The sequence below is a fragment of the Phyllobates terribilis genome, unplaced genomic scaffold, assembly GCF_046119375.1.
Source record: "Phyllobates terribilis strain yellow unplaced genomic scaffold, ASM4611937v1 Scaffold_2__4_contigs__length_985480577, whole genome shotgun sequence".
NCBI lineage: Eukaryota > Metazoa > Chordata > Amphibia > Anura > Dendrobatidae > Phyllobates > Phyllobates terribilis.
Window position 1 is genome coordinate 868,991,392 of NW_027362762.1, and position 24,088 is coordinate 869,015,479.

Sequence of the window (24,088 nt, forward strand, 5' to 3'; positions counted from 1 at the left end):
TGAGGAGTCCGGAGCAGCGGCAGCAGGTGAGAAGTGAGGTGAGTATTTTTTTTTATATGTATGGAGGCATGCGGCATTATGGGGGGGAAACAAGTGACATCCTGCATGGGGCATTATATGGGGGGGTGACATCCTGCATGGGGCATTATAATGGGGGGGACAAGTGACATCCTGCATTGGGCATTATATGAGGGGGGGGACAATTGACATCCTGCATGGGGCATTATATGGGGGTGGACAAGTGACATCCTGCATGGGGCATTATATGAGGGGAGGGGGGAACAAGTGAAATCCTGCATGGGGCATTATATGAGGGGGGGGACAAGTGACATCCTGCATGGGGCATTATATGAGGGGGGGAAAGTGACATCCTGCATGTGGCATTATATGGGGGAGGGACAAGTGACATCCTACATAGGGCATTATATGGGGGGGACAAGTGACATCCTGCATGGGGCATTATAATAGGGGGGGACGGCAAGTGACATCCTGCATGGGGCATTATATGAGGGGGGGGCAAGTGACATCCTGCATGGGGCATTATATGAGGGGGTGACATCCTGCATGGGGCATTATATGGGGGGGGTGACATCCTGCATGGGGCATTATATGGGGGGTGACGTACTGCATATTCTGCATATTCTGTATGGAGCATTATATGGGGTCCATTATTCTGTATGGAGCATTATATGGGGGCCCAGCTTTCTGTATGGAGGACTATACTGTCCGGTCTGCACTGTGCGCTGCGAGGATTCACCGGTTTCTGAGCTATTGTAGAATTTATAATAGATATCACTCATGTAATATAAGAAGTGAAATCTTCGGCATTGCACTATATATATATTTCTCTGCGGTATCTGTGCATCATGAATGGTGGTATGTGTTAAAGGGACCACTGAGACTCTTTCGCTCAGGGCCCACAAAAACCTGGAGCCGGCCCTGGGTGCTGTGACCCTCAGGATCTGGCATACTTTTTGGCATGGTGGCTACCTGCCAGAGCAATGCTACATGAGGACAGGCTACACCCAGTAACTGATTCACAGATGAAAAATGTTTGTCTGTTTTTCATAGAAATTTCAATCTTCAGTAAATTAACTTAAATACACAAGTAGTGCCAGTACATTGACAATGTCTACTTTATTATCTTGGATAGAAGTGAGAACTTGATTCATTGTACAGAATGTAAACAGAATATTGTGCTGGCAATTTTCTACAAAATGTTTCTATTTAATAGGCAACACCTATCAAGTGCAACCATTACAAGGTAAACACAAAGCAGCCTCTTGGAGATAGCCTTTTACTTCATTAGTAGGTGATTTCCTTCCGAAATATAACATTTTGCTCAGAGCAGCTCCAGCCAGTGATAACAAGGACAGCGATCGGTAACAGTAATGAAGCATTGCACTTCCTGTACTGCTCTAGGAAACCTTTGGCAACATGGTACAAAGGCTAAAAGCATAAACTCATTTTCCATACTGATTAAAAGGAACTTGAATCAGTAGAGGGAATCTCGACTCAAGAAGCAGGATGTCGGGTATCCTCTGGCTCCTCTGTACATTGGCCCTTATTGGTCCCTCAACCCAAGATGTCACAAGTGATGCCCAGGCATTTTTACAGGAGTATCAAAGAAATGCAGAGCCCCTGTATCATCAAAGTGCTCTAGCACAATGGGAATACAATACTAATATCTCAGATGAGAATGCCCAGAAAATGGTATGTACATTTCTGTAGTTGGCTTTATTGTGTCTGAGCTGTGATTGTTCTTTATCTATACTATACAGTTTATGTTGTGTGATGCATGCATCTAGCAAACAAAAAAGGATTTTTATAAATTGTGTGATTCATTGATTATTCCGATAATTGCAAGTTATCCCCATAGAATTAGGGATACCTTATTGATTGTTGGGAGTCTGACCAGTTTGATCCCCAGTGATCCCAAGAGTATGGCCCTAGAGCTCCATTTTGAATAAAATAGAGGAGCACGTTATCAACCTTTACTTTACTCATTGTCTATGAGACTACTGGAAATAGCTGAGCACTGTACTTAGCTTTATCTGTTAGTCCCAAAGACAATGAATGGAGCTGAGGATGGATGGAGAATAGTTTGAGCAGTTCTAGAGCCCCATTCTTGGGATCAGAACCCCCAGTGGATAGGGGATAGATTGTAATTTTAAGAATAATCCTTTGACTCCTAGAATGATGCTTTAACACTTGCTAATTTATTACAATATTGGGATCAATTAACCAAAAGAGAAAACATTTGAACAAATTATAAACTATATGTCTGTATGTTTGACTTGAATTAAGAATAATCTCTCATTAGTATTGTATAAAACCAGACAGGAATTGTTACCGTAATTCCAGACAGTCTTGTCTTGTGGTTTTCTCTGCCAGGACTATTTAGCCTATTTCAATTGGATTGGGCTTAGCTCCAATACCAGATAAAGTCCATATAAAACAGTGACGTTATTTATGGAAGATAGCAGCTAACCACATTCTTTGGCCCATGGTGATGGCACAGACTCAGGAGCTATGCCTATGCCATTGGCAGAATCTGCATATTACAGCTAACACCCTACTGCAACATTCAGAATCAGAGATAACTCTGATGACTTTTGTTCATTCTCTCAAATGACATGGTCAATACTGATCATGTCACTTAAAGAAGCACTCCTCCTCCCATCAACATTTGTATCCTCTTAATACATTACAGTCATCATATTATATAGCGCTGTGTACTTACAATTGCTCATTTTGCCTTTCTACCCAGCTAATTCTTCTATTTTCTCTGCTCTATGTAGAAACAAGAAGTCTCTTGTCCCTGCATAAATTATTCCCCTCTTCAACTCCTGACCCAGCTGCTCCCTCCTCCAACCTTCCAGGGACTTTTGCAGTGATTATGACTCATGCAGGGAAAATTGACCGGTACCTACATAGAGATTAGATTGATTCAGCTAGTCGGTTTTTAATCACGTGATGTCATAGACCTAATAGAAAAGAGAAGAATTATCTGGGTAGAAAGGCAAAATGAGCAATTGTAAGTACACAGAGCTATATAAAATGAGGATTGCAATACATTAAGAGGATAAAAACTTTGATGGGAGTGCTTCTTTAATTGGTTAGACAGAAGAGGGGGGAAATCACCAATAAGGACAAAGACAATGGGGGAAAATTGTAATAAAATGTTGGAAATGTTTTGTTTTATAAAAGAAAAATGTTGTTACTGCCTCTGTAATGATCTGTCATATTATTTTAGTGGGATCGAAAAAAATGGCAGAATAATAGATTTTTTTTTATTTGCCTAGCAGGATTTTTACTGTTTTTAATGACCATTACAGGTGATTGTTGGAGGTCCCAATAGAGAGACATGAAGTGATAAAAGTTATTTTCTGGGGACCGTTCTTATAAAAAGAGAAATGACCAGTATGAGTAATGGTAGCCCTTTAATGGAAACATGCCATCTATATAAAAATTCCTTCTAATCATAATCTAGAAAATTTATAATCATCTCAGTAAATCATTGCTACAAATTGCTAGAAACAATGACGTCATAAACTATTAAAGATATAGAGAAGTACTTTGCTCTGAATCTTCGCTAAGTACGCTATGTGTCATCTTAAAGAGCTATCTGAAAATACTGATAAGCCCATTTACCCCAAAATGATGCCTTAATACCTGGGTATACAGTTATGCTTGGATATGTATGCAATAGATGTACATAAAATGGGTTTTAATAGGTGAAACCTAAATATTCTTGAGGAAAGTAGGTGTTCGTTGAGTGGTGGCCGAACACCTGCTTTACAATGCATTGTAACCTGTGCGTAGATGATAAATGAATGTGGTTTCTGACTCAGCAGCTAATTGCTGCAGTTAAGCCATAATGTTTCTATTCATGTTATCAGCAAGGAAAATAATTCATCTATCAGTCTGTTCATAAATGTGCAATATAGATTTATGGAGCTGTTCACTGTGGATATATTAGACATATATTAAGTACCATTTGGACATATAAGGTTAACAAAAGTCAATAGTTCCTTTAAAGGGGTTGTTTCTTCTTCATTACTGGGTAAAATTGCCAAGTGCTGGGAAAAACTAAAAACTTTGCAATTTATTTCTTATTTAAAGAAGAAGCACTCCCATCAAAGTTTGTATCCTCTTAATATATTGCAGTCATCATATTATACAGCACTGTGTACTTACAATTGCTCATTTTGCCTTTCTACTCAGCTAATTCTTCTCTTTTCAGGAGTCTCTTTTCCCTGCATGAGTCATCCCACTCTTCAACTCCTGACCCAGCTGCTCAGCTTCTACCCCCTGACAGGGACTTTTGCAGTGATTATGACTCATACAGGGAAAAGAGACTTTAGGCTATGTGCCCACGATGCAGAAATGCTCAGGATTTTTCCTGAGCGTTTCTGCATCTCCCTGGCAGAAAAAAACGCATGCGGATTGTACATGCGGATTGTACATGCGGATTGTACATGCGGATTGTAGATGTGTTTTTCCTGCCAGGGACATGCGGATGTGAAGCGTTCTTCACTTGCATTTCCACATGCGGGTTGACAAGCGCTTTCCAAGCGATTTTAGCATCACTTGGAAAGTGCTTGACAACTTGGTCACACTATATAAATCCATGCAAACAGCATGGATTTATATAGTGTGACCCGAGAGAATGACAAAAAATAAAAAAATAAATATATACTTGCCCTCTGATGGCCCACACTGTCTTGCTTCCCTCCGTTCTCCCTTGCCGGCAGCGGTACACTGAAGGACCTGCCGACGTCAGCGTCGCGTGACCCGTCACATGACTATGACGTCAGCACAGGTCCTTCAGTCGCGAACTGCCGGCATGCGAGGAGGATCGCTTCGGGGGCCGCCAGAAGGTAAGTATAATCTTTATTTTTTATTTTATTCTTTTTTTTTACAGTTTTCTATGGTACCCGGGTCCGGGGGAGAGTCTCCTCTCCTCTAGACCTGGGTACCATCCGCACATTAGAACGCATGGAATGCGCAACTACATATACAGTGATGCGTAATCCATGCGATCTAATGCAAGTCAATGGCGGCAAAAACGCAGCACGTCCGCAAAATAATTGGTAGTGCTGCGTTTTTTTCCGCAATGCTAATCCGCAGTGGAAATTTCCGCAGCATCTGCACAGCACTTGAGGATTATCATTGGGGAACATGGCAGACCTTCTACCAAGCGTTTTTTAAGCGTTTCAGCAGCGTTTCTGCCACTGCGGAAATGCTTAAAAAACGCATCGTGGGCACACAGCCTTAGAAGGATCCAGCTAGTCTGTTTTTAATTATGTGATGTCATAGACCTAATGGAAAAGAGAATAATTAACTGGGTAGAAGGGAAAAATGAGCAAATATAAGTACACAGTGCTATATAATATGATGACTGTAATATATTAAGAGAATAAAAATTTAGATGGAAGTGCTTCTTTAAAATCCTCTCCATTCCCAAGAACAGAATATTTAATTCTATTGTATTGTCACGCACGCAGGTGGCGTATGTGGTTAATAGACCCACTGTGCCTCAGGGTCGGGCTTACCTAGGAGGTGTGTAGCTAAGCGGCTACCTGGTGTTCACTGGAGCTCCTGATGGTGGAGTCAGAATCGAGCTGCAGGTAGCCGCCAGGTACCACTCGTAGGCAGTCCCCAGTACTGACCCCAGAGGTCAGGTGCGCAGACACGGACATGGACTTGGGCTCTGTTCAAACTACTCTTCAGGCAGGACAGATACTGACACAGAGTAACAGACAGGACTGGATTCAGAGACTGGTTTTAGCAGTTCGAATATAATAATAATAATCTTTTTATTTACAGTACAGACCAAAAGTTTGGACACACCTTCTCATTTAAAGATTTTTCTGTATTTTCATGACTTTGAAAATTGTACATTCACACTGAAGGCATCAAAACTATGAATTAACACATGTGGAATTATATACTTAACAAAAAAGTGTGAAACAACTGAAAATATGTCTTATATTCTAGGTTCTTCAAAGTAGCCACCTTTTGCCTTGATGACTGCTTTGCACACTCTTGGCATTCTCTTGATGAGCTTCAAGAGGTAGTCACCGGAAATGGTTTTCACTTCACAGGTGTGCCTTGTCAGGTTTAATAAGTGGGATTTCTTGCCTTATAAATGGGGTTGGGACCATCAGTTGTGTTGTGCAGAAGTCTGGTGGATACACAGCTGATAGTGCTACTGAATAGACTGTTAGAATTTGTACTATGGCAAGAAAAAAGCAGCTAAGTAAAGAAAAATTAGTGGCCATCATTGCTTTAAGAAATGAAGGTCAGTCAGTGTGAAAAATTGGGCAAACTTTGAAGGTATCCCCAAGTGCCGTTGCAAAAACCATCAAGCGCTACAAAGAAACTAGCTCACATGAGGACCGCCCAGGAAAGGAAGACCAAGAGTCACCTCTGCTTCTGAGGAAAAGTTTATCCGAGTCACCAGCCTCAGAAATCGCAGGTTAACAGCAACTCAGATTAGAGACCAGGTCAATGCCACACAGAGTTCTAGCAGCAGACACATCTCTTCAACAACTGTTAAGAGGAGACTTTGTGCTGCTGGCCTTCATGGTAAAATAGCTGCTAGGAAACCACTGCTAAGGACAGGCAACAAGCAGAAGAGATTTGTTTGGGCTAAAGAACACAAGGAATGGACATTAGACCAGTGGAAATCTGTGATTTGGTCTGATGAGTCCAAATTTGAGATCTTTGGTTCCAACCACCGTGTCTTTGTGCGACGCAGAAAAGGTGAACGGATGGACTCTACATGCCTGGTTCCCACCATGAAGCATGAAGGAGGAGGTGTGATGGTGTGGGGGTGCTTTGCTGGTGACACTGTTGGGGATTTATTCAAAATTGAAGGCATACTGAACCAGCATGGCTACCACAGCATCTTGCAGCGGCATGCTATTCCATCTGGTTTGCGTTTAGTTGGACCATCATTTATTTTTCAACAGGACAATGACCCCAAACACACCTCCAGGCTGTGTAAGGGCTATTTGACCAAGAAGGAGAGTGATGGGGTGCTACGCCAGATGACCTGGCCTCCACAGTTACCAGACCTGAACCCCATCGAGATGGTTTGGGGTGAGCTGGACCGCAGAGTGAAGGCAAAAGGGCCAACATGTGCTAAGCATCTCTGGGAACTCCTTCAAGATTGTTGGAAGACCATTTCCGGTGACTACCTCTTGAAGCTCATCAAGAGAATGCCAAGAATGTGCAAAGCAGTCATCAAAGCAAAAGGTGGCTACTTTGAAGAACCTAGAATATAAGACATATTTTCAGCTGTATCACACTTTTTTGTTAAGTATATAATTCCACATGTGTTAATTCATAGTTTTGATGCCTTCAGTGTGAATGTACAATTTTCATAGTCATGAAAATACAGAAAAATCTTTAAATGAGAAGGTGTGTCCAAAATTTTGCTCTGTACTGTATATATATATATATATATATATATATATATATATATATATATATATATATATATTTATGTAGACAGTATGTGTAAAGGTAAGTATCGCTTAAGAGGGGTTTCCCAGGAACAGACAAATCGCTGGTGCAGCTGCAATCCGGTGGAGGGGGCCCGCTGACACCAGCGAATATTTCAGCTAGATGAGCATACTCGGATGCACATTGAGCTGAAATATATTACAGCGCAGAGGATCCGCCCGCTCCCTGCACTGCACTCCAATTTGCGGCCAGCAGCTGACCTCGGCGTGTCCATGACTGGGGGCAGTGATATCATGTGCGATGGTGGGGACACCAAAGTCAGCTGGTGGCTCTGGCTCCTGGTCAGCTTGGTCGCCATAAAAGGAGGGGGGCCCCAAAACATTTCTTGCACAGGGGCCCCAAGCTGTCTGTGTCCGCCCCTGTTCAGGAGGATCTTTCACTGGATTTTTTAATTTAAACTGAGTACCTCCTACAATTGGTGTTGCTCCAACGATTCTGGAACAATTCTTTTTTTTTTATTTCTGTCCCCCTCCGTTCCAAAGTTATGTCCCCTGGTAATAAAGATGCAAATTCTCCATTATCAATTGGGAATATAGCACAGAACTTCTCTGTGGGCGTTTGCTTTTTCTCCTTAATGGCAGAAGTTTTGTGGTTTACGCCCAATTTGGTTGAAGGGAAAATTTTCATACTTTTTACCAGGGGGCATGACTTTGGAACGAAGGGGAACAGATATATGCCCACTTTTACCATGTCATGAAAAGCACCAAAGTGTGCAAAATACACCAGGAGTTTTGATACAATAATTACCTATACATTTATAGTAATATAGTCTGTACTGTATATATATATGTGTGACTCTCCCAAGGGGGATATATGGGGGAGACTCGGTACCCAGGCCTTTACCTTCTGGGAATGTCACGGCAGTCGGCTCCCGGGCCCGTCCTCTGGGTCACTCTTTAAAGGGGGTGGGGTGTTTTGTGAACAGTTTGTCTCGTGACGCCACCTGTGGTTCCCAGCAATAAGTGCCAGCGCTGCCGCAGACCTCCGAGGGTGATGGGATGGCAGCTGGGATGTTTCTGCTCCCCACAGGCGGAGCGGGCCCCCGGGGCAGTGTAGGTGCAGATGGTGATGCTGGGCGTTATAGTGCAGGCGCGGTGGGGTGATGGAAATAACCGACAGAGACAGTGGAGTGCAGTCATCCGAGTTTACTCACAGTTCTTTTTAGGTTCCTCGGGTACACTGTCCAGGTGTCAGACTCCCGCGTCACGCTGCGTTTGCCAGGCAGAGGTTCAGCACTCCTTCAGGTATATTAGAAGCACTTAATGGGACCCCCTTTCTTTATGTTCCTTCCTTGGCCGACTTCCCGCTCTGGGTCTTCTCCCTCCTGTCCTGCGCTCCCCCACACACAGTCCCGATCGGGTGCTCTGAGATCCCTTCTGGGCAACCTGAAGTTCCCGGACCTACTTGATGCCCTCCTCGGCGACTAGGGTGAGGTTGTGGCAACTGCACTATGGAAGTGCAGAAGCCTCCGGTTTTTCCAGCTGAGACCTGGAGTAACACGGCTGGTCCAGGGACCGGTTCCCTTCCTGCAGCCTGATCCCTCTGACGCTTGGCAGATTCGGGCGTACGGGTGCCGTCCTGCACTCACCGTACCCCCTGGGATCCCTTCTGTTACCGGAGCCTTCCTCCCTGACTCCCCTCACACTCCTGGGCCTCCATCTTACTAGGCCCCTTTCTGGAGCAGAGCTCCTGAAGAGACTCTGCTCCCCTCCTCTCCTTACTACTCACTTCATTGCACAGTACTGCACTGCCACCATAAGATGGCTTCCCTTTATATATACCTCCTATAAAAGTGCTCCCCTGTTCTGCGTCCTTCACCCACACCCACTACTGGTTCCCCCTCTCTTTGGTTCCCCCCACTCCAGCCAGGCACAGGGCTCAGCAGAACACAGTACATCTTGCCCTTCCAGCCGGCCTGGAGTAGTGTAGTGTTGAATGCGGTTGTTGATGTCCCGGGCTGTACTCCCTCCTTACCTGAGAGAAGGAGATGCCACACCACTGGGTGAGGTGCAGTATCTCTGTAGCGACTGAACCCTCAGGGGCACCACATACATACTGTATATATAGAGTGTACTGTGGATATCTTTGTGTGAATACACACATATGTAGCGCCCCGAGGGTTCGGTCGCTACAGGGGTATTGCACCTCTGCCAGAGGTGTGATATTCCACTCCCGGGTAAGGATGGAGTATGGACCAGGGCTCAGTTAGCTGCATGCATCACACACACCCCATTTCCGGGGGACAGCTCAACGGTGCTCCCATTTATACAGTAATGCAGGCACGACAGACTATGTCCCTGGCTGGAGTGGGGAGGGGGGAGGAATACCCAGTGATGTAGGAGCAGAAGGGGACGGTTTCTGAGCATAGGTAGGAGCTCATTGGTTGCTGATCACCTGAGCTCACACACTAGGGGAAGGTATATAAGCTGGGCACCATCTTAGTTCTGAGTTCAGTTCAGTCAGAGAAGAAGCAGAGTGAAGGAGTAGAGGGCTGACAGGGAGCTGCGGCTCAGCCTGAGCTCAGCTCCACTCGGCAGGCCTAGGGTGAAGGCCGGAGCCAGAGAGGAGAAGAGACAGGATAGAAACGGAGAGGAACAGAAACAGAAAGGAACAGAAACAGAAAGGAACAGAAAAGGAAGAGAAGTACCCAAAGTGTAGAAGGGCTCAGGAACAAGAAGGCAGAAGGGACCCTAAGGACCAACGTGAAATTGGGTGACGGGTCAGGCAAGAAAAGGGTACCGAATCCCAAATTGGTGGAGGTAAATTATCCCTCAGCCAAGAACCGGAGGTCGTGATCATCACTTGGTGCGACCCCCTGCTAAACCTTGCTAGGAAGGCACCATATAGGATAGTGGGAAACGGGGCCCACGTTTACCCGCATAGATCCGCGGCAGCTGGACAAAAGCTTGGTCACTGGTGGGGCACGAGCCAGAGGAAGGATAGAAGGGAGTCCTGTGCCATACTCTTGAATTGCCTGGGGGTTGACCGAGCCCCTCACCTGGTGGACGCAGCACGGCTCGGGCAGTCATTACCTGTACAGAAGTGACTTGGAGCATACGAACTATGAGTAAAAGACCCTGGACTGCAACACGTTGTCTTTGCATTTCTTGCCGCGCCAGCACTACCGGTGCTGGGACGCCCTGCACTACAATCCCCACCATCCACGCTCACTGCCCTGGGGCTACACTCTTCCCGTAGGGAGTTACACTACCTCAGCTGCACACACCATCAGCCTCAGTGGACTGCCTTGCAGCGGCGGTTCATAATAGACGCAATCCACGGTGGAGTAGTCGGACATTGCCTAAAACATATAAAAGACTGCCACTGGTCTGACCACCCTGAGCCACGGGACCGGGTCGCCACTACTACTCCCAAAATTGCCCTGAAGCCCGGTCCCGAGTGCCCCACGGCCCAGGGGGCGAGTCACATACACACAGTGTCCATTTTAGGACATGATCAGATATCAAAATCAAACATGATGTCAGTTTGAGGCTAAATACCCTGTCTGAGAACTGATTTTGATAAGTGATTCTGACAAGTGATTTTAACAATCAGCACTACTAGCCTGATCTGCAGCTGTCAGCCAGTCCTGTCTCCGGCCCCTCTCTACCTCTGATAGCTGCAGGGAGCAGCCTCCGAGCAGTCAGTGAGTCTGACACTTCCCTCCTTCCTTCTGAGAAGTTCTGACAGCTGCCTGACCCGTATTAACATCGGCCATCACATCAACCTCCCCTCCTGCCTGTAGCCACTTACCACCCCCTGCACTAAGGGGGCTTTATTGGGGAACTGAGCCATTCAGGCAGCATTCACACTGCAGCTACCGATTCTGAATGGACCAGTGCAGTGGTTTTCCAATAAAGCCTCCTCTGTACAGTGGGTGGAGGTAGCTACATGACAGCTCATGCGAACATTGGTCAGACAGTTCATTTGTCAGAACTACTCAGAAGGAAGGAGAGTTGTCAGATGTACTAACTGCTCGGAGGCTGTTCAGAGCAGCAGTCAGAGGCAGTGAAGAGGCAGAAGACAGGATTGGCTGAGAACAGCAGCCATACTTACCAGGCTGCTTGTGCCTGAATGCTGAGGATCCGGAGCGTGTCCAGGAATCCCGTGCTGCTGCATCATACAGCCAGCGGCAGCATCAACTAAGGGGAGAGAAAGGGGCCCCTTATAACATATTTTGCAGACTGCAGGCCACAGTCTGACGGGAAATGACTCAGGTACGGGCCCCCTTCCTCTCCTCTTAGTTGAGATGCTACCGCTAGCTCTATGTAAGAACCAGACATTGCTGCAGCTGTTCGGGCCCACGCTCCTTTGGGGCCTCTGTGTAGCTGCACAGGTTGCACCAGTGGTATCTGCGCCCCTGCTCCTGAAGCCCCTGGAGAGTTGACATCCAACAGCATAAATTTTCCACTATGATAACAGGCTTTGGGCTGAGTGAAAAGAAAGGCACCTCCATCTACCCGGAGTCACCAGACCTAGCATTTGGATTCAGTGCAGGACTGTGGGTTAAAGGAGGAAGGGTGTAGAGCAAGGATGCTAAACTCAAACACACAGAGGGCCAAAATGAAAAACTTGGAAAAGTCGTGGACTAACCAGTATACAGTATAATGGGCCCCACACAGCCCTCCATACAGAATAATGGGTCGCACACAGCCCTCCATACAGTATAATGGGCCCCACATGGTCCTCCACACAGAATAATGGGTTCCACATACTCCTCCAAACAGTATAATGGCTCACATATCTTTTCATACAGTATAATGGGGCCCACATAGTCCTTATAGTATTATGAGCCCCACATAGTCCTCCATACAGTATAATGGGCTCCACATAGGCCTCCGTACAGAATAATAAGCCCCATGTAGTCCTCCATACAGAATAATGGCCCCACATAGTCCTCCATACAGAATAATGGCCCCACATAGTCCCCCATACAGTATAATGGGCCCCACATAGTCTTCCATACAGAATAATGGCCCCACATAGTCCTTCATACAGTATAATGGCCCCACATAATCATCCATACAGTATAATGGGCCCCACATAGTCCTCCATGCAGTATAATGGGACCCACATTGTTCTCTATACAGAAAAATGGCCCCACATAGGGGTGGTGGTTCTGGTGTCACGGGCCAAATATAATCACCCTGCGGGCCAGATTTGGCCAGACTTTGACACATATGGTATAGAAACATCGTAGACAAAGCTACAGCTCTGCTGTCACTGGACACATCTCTGCACGGGGATGCTCCAGGTATAGCTATCCATATAGGGCCAGTGATATTACTGGAGCTCTTAGGTATGTCATTTAATGGATTACTGTGAAGATGACAAACAGTGGCATCTGTCACCCTAATGCGTTTATAACATTTATTAAATGTGCACAGCCCTATAGAATATCATAGGTATAAACCACGGGTACCACTCGTCCTGTAAAATCGGTCATGTGCACGAGCTCTAAGGCTTGGTAAAAAGAAGAGGCAGATCAATGTATAGGAGGTCTAGTGGTACTCAAGCCTTGACTTTCTTAATCTTCTTTAAAGGGAATCTGTCACAAGGTTTTTTTCAAACCCATTTAAGAGCAGCATAATGTAGAGAACCATGGAAGGAACCAGCAGATAATAACACAATGAATCCTATTTATTATGGTCTGTGTGTGCAAAATGGCCAACTAATGAGGCCCTAGAATTGGATTGTACTAGTTCTGAAGCCCCAGAAAGCATGCCTTCACAATCATCTCCTTTTCTAACCCCACTGCATCCCGTTCAGAATCAGGACAGGTCTAAGGCATTTCATTGCAGATCACAAAATTCATAATGTATGGAAAGAGATTTATTGCTCCATGTATGCAATAAAAAGTTCAAAAGTTATTACTCCCTGACAAGTCACACCTAACGGTTAATTATTGGTCAAACCTCAACCTACTCCCTCAATAAAGGAGGCATAACATAGAGATTTATTACTTCAAGAGCACTTACTGTACATTATTGAAAAACTACCACTATCATTAAAACAATATTCTTATGTAACTGTTTTCGCTTAGAATATATATTGCTATAGAAGACATGCACATACTGTATTTCTCCACCTTTACACGACTTCTTCGACTTACTTAGCTTTAAGAAAATCTTAGTTTAAAGGGAATCTGTCACCAGATTTTTGCGACCTAATCTGAGAGCAGCATTATGTAGATATAAAGACCCTGATTCCAGTGATGTGTCACCTACTGTTGCTGTAGTTTTGATAATCTCCTGCTGACAAAACTGTGATTTTATCACTAGAGGACTAGTGAACCGGCTACGAGGTAGTCCTCCATATTAACGATCTCTGTATAACCCCACCCCCACCACTGATTGGCAGATTTCTGCCTATGCATAGTGTGCACAAAAGCAGCTTGTGGGTGGAGTTATACAGAGCTCAGCATTCAGAGAACTGCTATATCTGCAGAATAGAAAAACATTTTTAAACAAAACTGCAACAAGCAGCCCAGTAAGTGACACATTGCTGGAATCAGGGTGTCTGTCTCGACAGTCTACATCTCTGTCGTGCATGTGAGCTGATTGACACTTTCTCTTGTTATTTCATCTGTCTCTCCTTTTTATAATATTGGTTCAACAGACAACTGGAAGTTCTAAAGGTGGGTGCAGGCTCTGATGTAAAAATTGCCTCCTAGTATGGTAGGAACTGAAGGTTTAGCAGAATACAACCTCATTAGGAGCTGAATTTGGAAACAATAACTTGCTAATAAGTGTGTATTTTTTACGTGATACATTCTTCGCAAATCACCTAAGACCAGACCTGGGCAAAGCCACATCCGACCCTCTAGCTGTTCCAGTCCAGCCCGCAGGCCGAGACAGCCAAAGGACTGAAAACAGTGGCCCACTGGCTGCATCATTCGATCGGCTGCATCATACGGTCAGCTGCATCCTGATTTTACCACTATCCGCATCCTCAGCATGTGGATAACGGTGAATACAATGGTAGAGGAGGGAGCTGCTGCCTCCTTCTTCCACTAATCAGCATATGTGAAGCAGACAGCAGATGTGATGACGCCATTATATTGTATCTGCTGTGCGGAGTGTCAATGCTCACAGCAATGACCGGAGCAGAGGTGTGGTAATGGGAGCGAGTTGAGTATGTGTTTTCTTAAATTTATATGTGTGGGATGTGTGCCTCTATATAGAGGGCTATGTGAGGGTTCATACTGTATATAGGGAGGCTATGTGAGGGCTCATTCTGTATATAAGGGGCTACAGTTGAAACCAGAAGTTTACCTACACTATATAAAAATACACATCTGCATGTTTTTCTCAATATCTGACATGAAATGAGAATAAACCTTTTCCCATTTTAGGTCAATTAGAATTACCATCATTTTTAATATTTGCCAAATACCAGAATAATGAGAGAGAGAGAATGTTTTAAGGCATTTTTATTACTTACTACAAAGTCAAAAGTTTACATACACTAAGATTGCTATGCCTTTAAACAATTCTGGACTGCCCATATGACGATGTAATGTGTTTGGAAGCTTCTGATAGGTTTTTTGGCAACATCTGAGTTAATTAGAGACACACCTGTGGACGTATTTTAATGCACACCTGAAACACACTGCTTATTTGTGTAGCATCATGGAAAAGTCTAAAGAAATTAGCCAAGATATCAGCATGAGATTTGTGGACTTGCACAAGACTGGCTCATCCTTGGGTACAATTTCAAGATACCTGAAGGTGCCTCTTTCATCTGTACAAACAATTATACGCAAGTACAAACAAGATGGGAATGTCCAGCCATAATACCGCTCAGGAAGGTGACGGGTTCTGTGTCCCAGAGATGAACGTTCTTTGGTCTGACATATGCATATGAACCCAAGGACAAAAGCAAAAGACCTCGTGAAGATGATGGTGGAAGCTGGTAAGATTGTGTCAATAACTACAGTGAAACGAGTACTGTATCAACATGGGTTGAAAGGACACTCTGCCCGGAAGAAGTCATTACTCCAAAAGAAACATAAAAAAACCTTTTGGAAGTGCATTGAGGTGAAGGGTGCATTGCTGGAAAAGGGAAAAAAAAAAAAACTCTTTAAATCTCTTAGTTTGCGAGTGTGAACGAGCTGAGTGTGTCCGGAGCGTAAGTGCGAATGAAAGTAAGTGTGTGACTTGTTTTTCAGTGAAGAGGTATTTGGGAATCCTGCAGAAAATACCTGTGTGAATTGCGGTGAGTGGCTGCATTGTGACCTACTGAGTGCTTTTCTACCTGTTTCGTTTTATTGGGCTTTTTAAAACCTATTTCTCACTACAGTTTTAGTTTCTTAGTTTACTACCTGTGTATTTAAGGGTTAACTACATTGCACTAAAATCCTGAGGTGTAGCTTTACTCACAAGGGGTTAATTAAGGGGAAGGGGTCATAATTAAGGGTTTATAAGGGGCAGCTGGTTGGGCATCCAGTCCTTTGGAAGTGCATTGAGGTGAAGGGTGCATTGCTGGAAAAGGGGAAAAAAAAAAACCTCTTTAAATCTCTTAGTTTGCGAGTGTGAACGAGCTGAGTGTGTCCGGAGCGTAAGTGCGAACGAAAGTAAGTGTGTGACTTGTTTTTCAGTGACTTGGATTCAGGGAGTTTGGAAGGGAGGACTTTGGACTGAATTGCTGTCTGTATTTCATTAATTCTTTGCTTTTCTTTTTACTTAACATTCTGTCTATTGCAATCCCCATTAGGAAATGAGCTCGATTATTGACAATGCTATCCAGTGTACATCTTGCCGCATGTATGCAATCCTTGAACAGCCGTTCGAGGTTGCTTACTGCTGCGCGAGATGTGTGCTCGTTGTGCGTTTGGAAGCCCAGATACTGGATCTAAATGAGCAGCTGGCAACACTGAGATCCATTGACAACATGGAAAGGAGTCTGCTGCTCATTGAGCAGCAGCTCACTGGGGTAGATGTGGGGGAGGGTGGTAGTCGGGAGCTGCAGGACAGTGAGGCCGTTAGTTGGGTGACAGTTAGAAGGGGGGGTAGAGGGAAGAGTGCCAGGGAGGCTAGTCCTGATCTGGCACACCCCAATAAGTTTGCAAAGTTGGCAGATGAGGGGAGTGACGGTACAGGGGTAGCACTGCTGCAGCAAGGCACGTCCCCTGAAAGCCCGAGGAGTGTCAGCTCCAGTAAAGAGGGAAATAGGAGAGTAGGGCAGGCTAGGCAGGTGCTGGTAGTGGGGACTCAATTATTAGGGGAACAGAGAGGGCAATCTGTCACAAAGACAGGGATCGTCGAACAGTGTGCTGCCTACCTGGCGCTCGAGTCTGGCACATCGCTGATCGGGTTGACAGATTACTGGGAGGGGCTGGTGGGGACCCAGCAGTCATGGTGCACATTGGCACAAATGACAAAGTTAAAGGTAGGTGGAAGGTCCTTAAAGATGATTTCAGGGAATTAGGCTGCAAGCTGAAAGCAAGGACCTCCAAGGTGGTATTCTCTGAAATACTACTGGTACCACGTGCCACGCCAGAGAGGCAACGGGAGATTAGGGAGATAAATAAGTGGCTCAAGAACTGGTGTAGGAAGGAGGGATTTGGGTTCCTGGAGAACTGGGCCGACTTCTCAGTTGGCTACAGACTCTACGCTAGGGACCGGCTGCACCTTAATGGTGAGGGTGCAGCTGTGCTGGGGGAGAAAATGGCTAGAAGGTTGGAGGAGTGTTTAAACTAGGGATTGGGGGGGGGATATTCATTTTATAGGTGGGGAAGATAGTGCAGATAGTGACCTGGGCACAAATAAAGAAATTGGGGGTGGGGTTAGAACAGTCAATAAAGTAAGAAGGAATAGAGGTACAGAGAGATACATAAAATGCATGTACACTAATGCCAGAAGCCTCACCAACAAAATGGAGGAATTAGAATAAATTTTGTTGGAAAATAATTATGACATGGTAGGGATATCTGAGACGTGGCTGGACGAGAGCCATGACTGGGCAGTTAATTTACAGGGCTATAGTCTGTTCAGAAATGACCGTACAAACAAGCGATGGGGGTGGGTGTTTATATGTAAAATCATCCTTAAAACCTGTTTTGCGGGAGGATATATGTGAATCTGATGAAAATGTAGAGTCCCTGTGGGTGGAGATAAGGGGAGGGGGAAAAAATAGTAAATTACTGGTAGGGGTTTGTTATAAGTCTCCAAAAATAATGGTGGTAGCGGAGAATATCCTCGTAAAGCAAATAGATAAAGCAGCGACTCAAGGAGAAGTCATTATTATGGGAGACTTCAACTACCCTGAAATACATTGGGGGACAGAAACATGTAGTTCAAGCAAAGGTAATAGGTTTTTGACAACTATGAGAGACAATTACCTTTCACAACTGGTTCAGGACCCAACAAGAAGGGGGGCACTGCTAGACTTAATATTAACCAATAGGCCAGACCGCATATCAAATATACGAGTTGGGGGTCACTTGGGTAATAGTGATCATAAAATAATACGTTTTCATGTAACCTTTGATAAGATGTGTAGTAGAGGGGTTACAAGGACACTAACCTTCAGGAAGGCTAATTTCCAACGGTTGAGAGATGATCTTAGTGCAATAAACTGGGACGATATCCTGAGACATAAAGCTACAATATGCAAATGGGAGACATTTATGAACATCCTGAATAGGACTTGTGCACAATATATACCCTTTGGGAATAAACATGCTAGAAATAGGAGGAAACCACTATGGCTAAATAGAGCTGTAAGGGGTGCAATAAGTGACAAAAAGAAAGCATTTAGAGAACTAAAGCAAGTAGGTAGTGATGAGGCATTAAATAAATATAGAAAATTAAATAAATTATGTAAAAAACAAATCAAGGCAGCAAAGATTGAGGCAGAGAGAATCATTGCCAGAGAAAGTAAAAATAACCCCAAAATATTCTTTAACTACATAAATAGTAAAAAACTAAAAAATGATAGTGTTGGTGTTAGAACCTTGCTCTTAGGTTTTTTTTTCCTTTGCTGGTCACATGACCTTGTTGGCCTATTTAATCCTGCTCCGCCCTTCTGGCTTTGCTGGACTTCATTGTATAACTACTTTCTAGCTAGCCTGTGCTCTGTATCTAACTCTGTTAGTTTGCTTGGTCTACGGACCTCTATGTTCTATATATTTTGTTTGTTCGTCTGTCTGCTACTATTTCTGTTAGGAGGTGTCCCATATTCCTCCCAGTCCTTAGTACTTGTAGGGATTCCTTCCCCACATCTATAGGTCTCCGTACAGACTAGCTTAGGACTTTAGCAGGTCTGATTGCAGGATCAGGTTCCCTGTTACATCGTAGGGATTCAGCTGAGTTCTATCGTAGGGACAGATCTCCTCTCTTTCCTTAGCTCTGGTAGCAGAGCATAACAGTAAGTCCAGCCCGCAAATTCTCTAAGGAAAGATTTTTCTGTTCCATCATGGTGTCGGTTCAGGATTTGGCTAAACACCTGCAGGGACTCTCTCTGGAAGTGGCCGAGCTCCGTCAGCACGTGAGTAACTGTCCTGGAGCACATTTCTTGGAGCCTAAGGTATGTTTGCCGGATTTATTTTTTGGTGAACACCGAGAATTTTTTTTCATTTAAAAATGCTTGCTTATTGTATTTTCGTTTGAGACCCAAGTCCTCTGGGGATGAATCCCAGCGTATAGGGTTCATAATGTCACTTTTGCGCAAAGAGCCTCAGGAGTGGGCCTTTTCTTTGCAACCTAGTGATACATGCTTCAGATCAGTGGATAGTTTTTTTTCTGCTTTGGGACTATTATATGATGATCCTGACCGTGTCGCATCAGCTGAGACTGAGTTGAGACGTTTGAAACAGGGATCAGGTAATGTGGAAAAATATTGTACTCATTTCCGTCTTTGGTCTACTCAAACAGGGTGGATTCTGCTCTGAAAAGTCTATTTCTTGCTGGGCTCAATGAAAGGGTTAAAGACCTGCTAATTGCTTATCCTACACCTGAAGATTTGCAACAGGCTATGCAATTAGCTATACGGGTGGATAGGAGACTGCGTGCAAGGGTTAATGAGAGCAAATCCTCTGCTATGTCAGTTTCTGGTTATGAGAATGTGTGTACTAACAGTGGTGAACCGATGGAGATTGGATCGGTGGCACCTCGCTCTCAAGAAAAAGATCGTAGATTTTCTGAAGGCTTGTGTTTCTATTGCGGAAAATCTGGTCATTTGATTAAAGGCTGTGAGCTTCGTATGAAGAAAGAAAAAAAAATGGTCAGTCATGCCCGTATTGCCTGTTTAAATTCCAAGGGTGTATTTTTAGCTGCTTCCACGATTGCTCAGGAAAAATTAATGGAATTTCGGGTGTTTGTTGATTGTGGGTCTACTCTGAATGTTATTGATGGGGGATTCTTGGAAAGACTCAATTTAAAACCCGAACCTTTATCATCCCCCATTGCTGTGGTTTCTGTGGATGGTTCCCCTTTGAAGAATATTACTCTCAAGGTCTGTGAATTTCCTCTCACTATTAATGGTGTTCACCATGAGAAATTGGATTTGGTAGTTTTGAATAACTTGCCTTCTCCAGTAATATTGGGATTGCCCTGGTTAGAATTTCACAATCCTGTACTGGATTGGTCTACCAGTGAAATTAATCCTGGAGCCATAAATGTTATGACAAGTGTTGTAACGGGCGTATTGCAGCTTTGGATAGGGGAGAATTGCCTGTTCCTATTCAGGATTTTTGGAGAGTTTTTTCTGAGAAGGAATCGCAGGTTTTGCCTCCCCATAGAGACTATGATTGTTCTATTGAATTTGTCCCTGGAGCGACTCTTCCTAAAAGTCGTTTATTTAACCTTACTATTCCTGAGAGGAACGCTTTGGAGGAATACATACAGACAAGTTTGGCCGCCGGTCACATTAGGCTCTCTAAGTCTCCTGTGGCGGTTGGATTTTTTTTTGTAAAAAAAAAGGACGGCGGTTTACGTCCTTGTCTGGATTTTCGTGAGATTAACAAAATTACTGTACGCAATCCTTACCCACTGCCATTGATTCCTGATCTGTTTAACCAGTTAATGGGGGCCAAGTGGTTCTCTAAAATTGACCTTAAGGGGGCATACAATCTGTTGCGCATGAAGGAGGGTGACGAATGGAAGACTGCTTTTAACACTCCTGTGGGTCATTTTGAGAATCTCGTTATGCCTTTTGATCTTACTAATGCTCCTGCATTTTTTCAGAATCTTATTAATGACATCCTTAGACCTTTGATCGGCAAAAATGTGGTTGTGTATTTGGATGACATTTTGATTTATTCGCCGGATCTGGAGTCTCATTGGCGGAGCGTACGTGAGGTATTACAGTTATTAATGGACAATTCGCTTTTTGCTAAGCTGGAGAAATGTGAGTTCGCTGTATAGAGAATTAGTTTTTTGGGTTACATTATCTCCAGCGAAGGTTTTGAGATGGACCCGGTTAAAGTTCAAGCTGTACAGGAATGGCCTAGGCCTATTGGTTTGAAATCGATACAGAGGTTTTTAGGTTTCGCCAATTATTACAGAAAATTCATAAAAAATTTTTCTAGTATTGTCAAACCTCTGACCGATCTCACCAGGAAAGGTGCTGATGCGGTTCAGTGGTCTTCTGAGGCCATTGAAGCTTTTGTGTATCTCAAGGAGAGGTTCACCTCTGCTCCCATCCTTATGCAGCCTGATGTGACTAAGCCGTTTTTGGTTGAGGTTGATGCTTCCTCTGTGGGGGTTGGCGCAGTATTGTCTCAGGATAACGGGGATGGATTACATCCCTGTGCCTTTTTTTCAAAAAAATTTTCGGAGACTGAACTGAATTGCGATATTGGTAATCGGAAATTATTGGCTATTAAACTCGCATTTGAACACTGGCGCCACTTCTTGGAAGGTGCGGAATTTCCCGTTCAGGTTCTTACGGATCATAAAAATCTGATATATCTTGATGCTGCCAAGCGCCTGAATGCCCGTCAGGCTAGGTGGGCACTGTTTTTCTCGCGGTTTAATTTCTCCGTTACTTATATCCCTGGTACTAAGAATGTTAAGGCGGATGCCTTGTCTCGCAGTTTTTCTCCCATAGTCGGTGCTGAGAAAGATGAGAACATTTTACAAGAAGGTGTTGTGATAGCTGCTTTGGACTCCGTTTTGGAAGATGAGATTCTTAAAGCACAGGAGAATGCCCCATCTAACACTCCTCATGGGAGGTTGTTTGTGCCTGGGACCTTTAGGAGAGATTTGTTTGTTGAGTGTCACGAATCTCGGTTGGCAGGTCATCCCGGAATCTCTGAGACCAAGAGACTGGTGGGTCGCAGTTTTTGGTGGCCTGGATGGCAGAAGGAAGTCATTAAGTGGGTGCGTCAATGTACTATATGTGCTAGATCTAAGTCCTCACATACTCCTGCTGCGGGGTTGCTTTGTCCTTTGGAGGTTCCCAGTGCTCCTTGGACACATTTGGCTATGGACTTTATAACTGACCTCCCCCCCTCTGAGGGTTTTACTGTCATCTGGGTGGTCGTGGACCGTTTTAGCAAGATGTGTCACTTGGTTTCCTTCATCAAACTGCCCTGCGCTAAAACTCTCGCTAAGGCCTTTGTCAAGGAAATTGTCAGACTTCATGGCGTTCCTACTGACATTGTTTCTGATAGGGGTCCTCAGTTCGTGTCTCGTTTTTGGCGTGCCTTTTGTGACAGGTTGGGAGTTCATTTGTCGTTCTCGTCCGGATATCATCCTGAATCTAATGGCCAGACAGAAAGGAAAAACCAGGATGTTGAGCAGTTCTTGCGTTGTTTCGTGGCAGACAATCAAGAGGGGTGGTCTGAGTTTCTGCCACTTGCTGAATTTGCTCTGAACAATCATACATCTTCTTCTGCTGGTTGTTCGCCTTTTTTTTGTTGTTCTGGGAGACATCCGTCGTTTGGGTCGTTCTCCAAGTTGGGATCTGCCGTGCCTGAGGAGGAGAATTTTTCCGGTGATTTGGAGAGAGTTTGGACGGATGTGCGTGGTAATCTTCAGGAGGCCAACAGAAAATCTAAAGACTACTTTGATAGGAAACGACAGGAGGTTTTGTTCGCTGTTGGTGACATGGTTTGGTTGTCCTCTAGGAATCTGCGGTTGAGGATTCCTTCTAAGAAATTGGGTCCCAAGTTTGTAGGGCCCTTTAAGGTGCTTCAGGTTGTCAACCAATCTGCTGTTAGGTTGGAGGTTCCTACCTCCTGGAGAATTAATCCGGTATTTCATGTCTCTCTGTTGAAAAAAGCTGTTGTATCGGATTGTGACGCCTCTGCCTCTGTTCCTCCGGTGGTGGAGGACGGGGAATATGAAATTTCTCGCATCCTTAACTCTAGACGGTATAGAGGTAGTTTGCAGTATCTTGTGGCCTGGAAAGGTTTCGGACCCGAGGATAACTCTTGGGTGAGGTCGGATGATGTTTCCGCGTCCAGACTTATCAGAGCGTTTCACAGGAGATTTCCTGATAAGCCTGGTCCTAGGGGATCCGGAGGATCCTCTTAGAAGGGGGGGTACTGTTAGAACCTTGCTCTTAGGTTTTTTTTTCCTTTGCTGGTCACATGACCTTGTTGGCCTATTTAATCCTGCTCCGCCCTTCTGGCTTTGCTGGACTTCATTGTATAACTACTTTCTAGCTAGTCTGTGCTCTGTATCTAACTCTGTTAGTTTGCTTGGTCTACGGACCTCTATGTTCTATATATTTTGTTTGTTCGTCTGTCTGCTACTATTTCTGTTAGGAGGTGTCCCATATTCCTCCCAGTCCTTAGTACTTCTAGGGATTCCTTCCCCACATCTATAGGTCTCCGTACAGACTAGCTTAGGACTTTAGCAGGTCTGATTGCAGGATCAGGTTCCCTGTTACATCGTAGGGATTCAGCTGAGTTCTATCGTAGGGACAGATCTCCTCTCTTTCCTTAGCTCTGGTAGCAGAACATAACAGTTGGCCCCCTTAAAAATAGTCTGGGTGAAATGGTGGATGAGGATGAGGAAAAAGCCAATATGCTAAATGATTTTTTTTCAACCGTATTTACACAAGAAAATCGCATGACAGAAAACATGATTAGTGATAACAAAAATTCTCCATTAAATGTCACTTGCTTAACCCAGCAGGAAGTACGGCAGCGTCTAAAAATCACTAAAGTTGACAAATCCCCGGGCCCAGATGGGATACACCCGCGAGTACTGCAGGAATTAAGTAACGTCATAGATAGACCATTATTTTTAATCTTTAAAGATTCCATAATAACAGGGTCTGTACCACAGGACTGGCATATAGCAAATGTGGTGCCAATATTCAAAAAGGGGACAAAAACCGAACTTGGAAATTATAGGCCGGTAAGCTTAACCTCTACTGTGGGTAAAATCCTGGAGGGTTTCCTAAGAGATGCTATACTAGAGTATCTGAAGAAGAATAACCTCATGACCCAATATCAACATGGGTTTACGAGGGACCGTTCCTGTCAAACTAATCTGATCAGTTTTTATGAGGAGGTAAGTTCGGGACTGGACCAAGGAAATGCAGTGGATGTTGTGTATATGGACTTTTCTAAAGCTTTTGATACGGTTCCACACAA

General features: G+C 44.4%; 1 protein-coding gene across 2 annotated transcripts in view; it reads left to right on the plus strand.

The window, feature by feature from the left end:
• Nucleotides 1–1,416: 1,416 nt before the first annotated feature.
• ACE2 (angiotensin converting enzyme 2) overlaps nt 1,417–24,088 on the plus strand; it is a 111,527-nt gene continuing 88,855 nt past the window's right edge. The window contains exon 1 of one of the 2 annotated variants that reach the window (XM_073668060.1): nt 1,417–1,713. In XM_073668060.1, coding sequence (XP_073524161.1) covers nt 1,528–1,713 — 186 coding nt within the window. In that variant the 5' untranslated portion in view covers nt 1,417–1,527. The remainder of the gene's footprint in view (nt 1,714–24,088) is intronic. The other variant, XM_073668059.1, reaches the window with a different exon arrangement.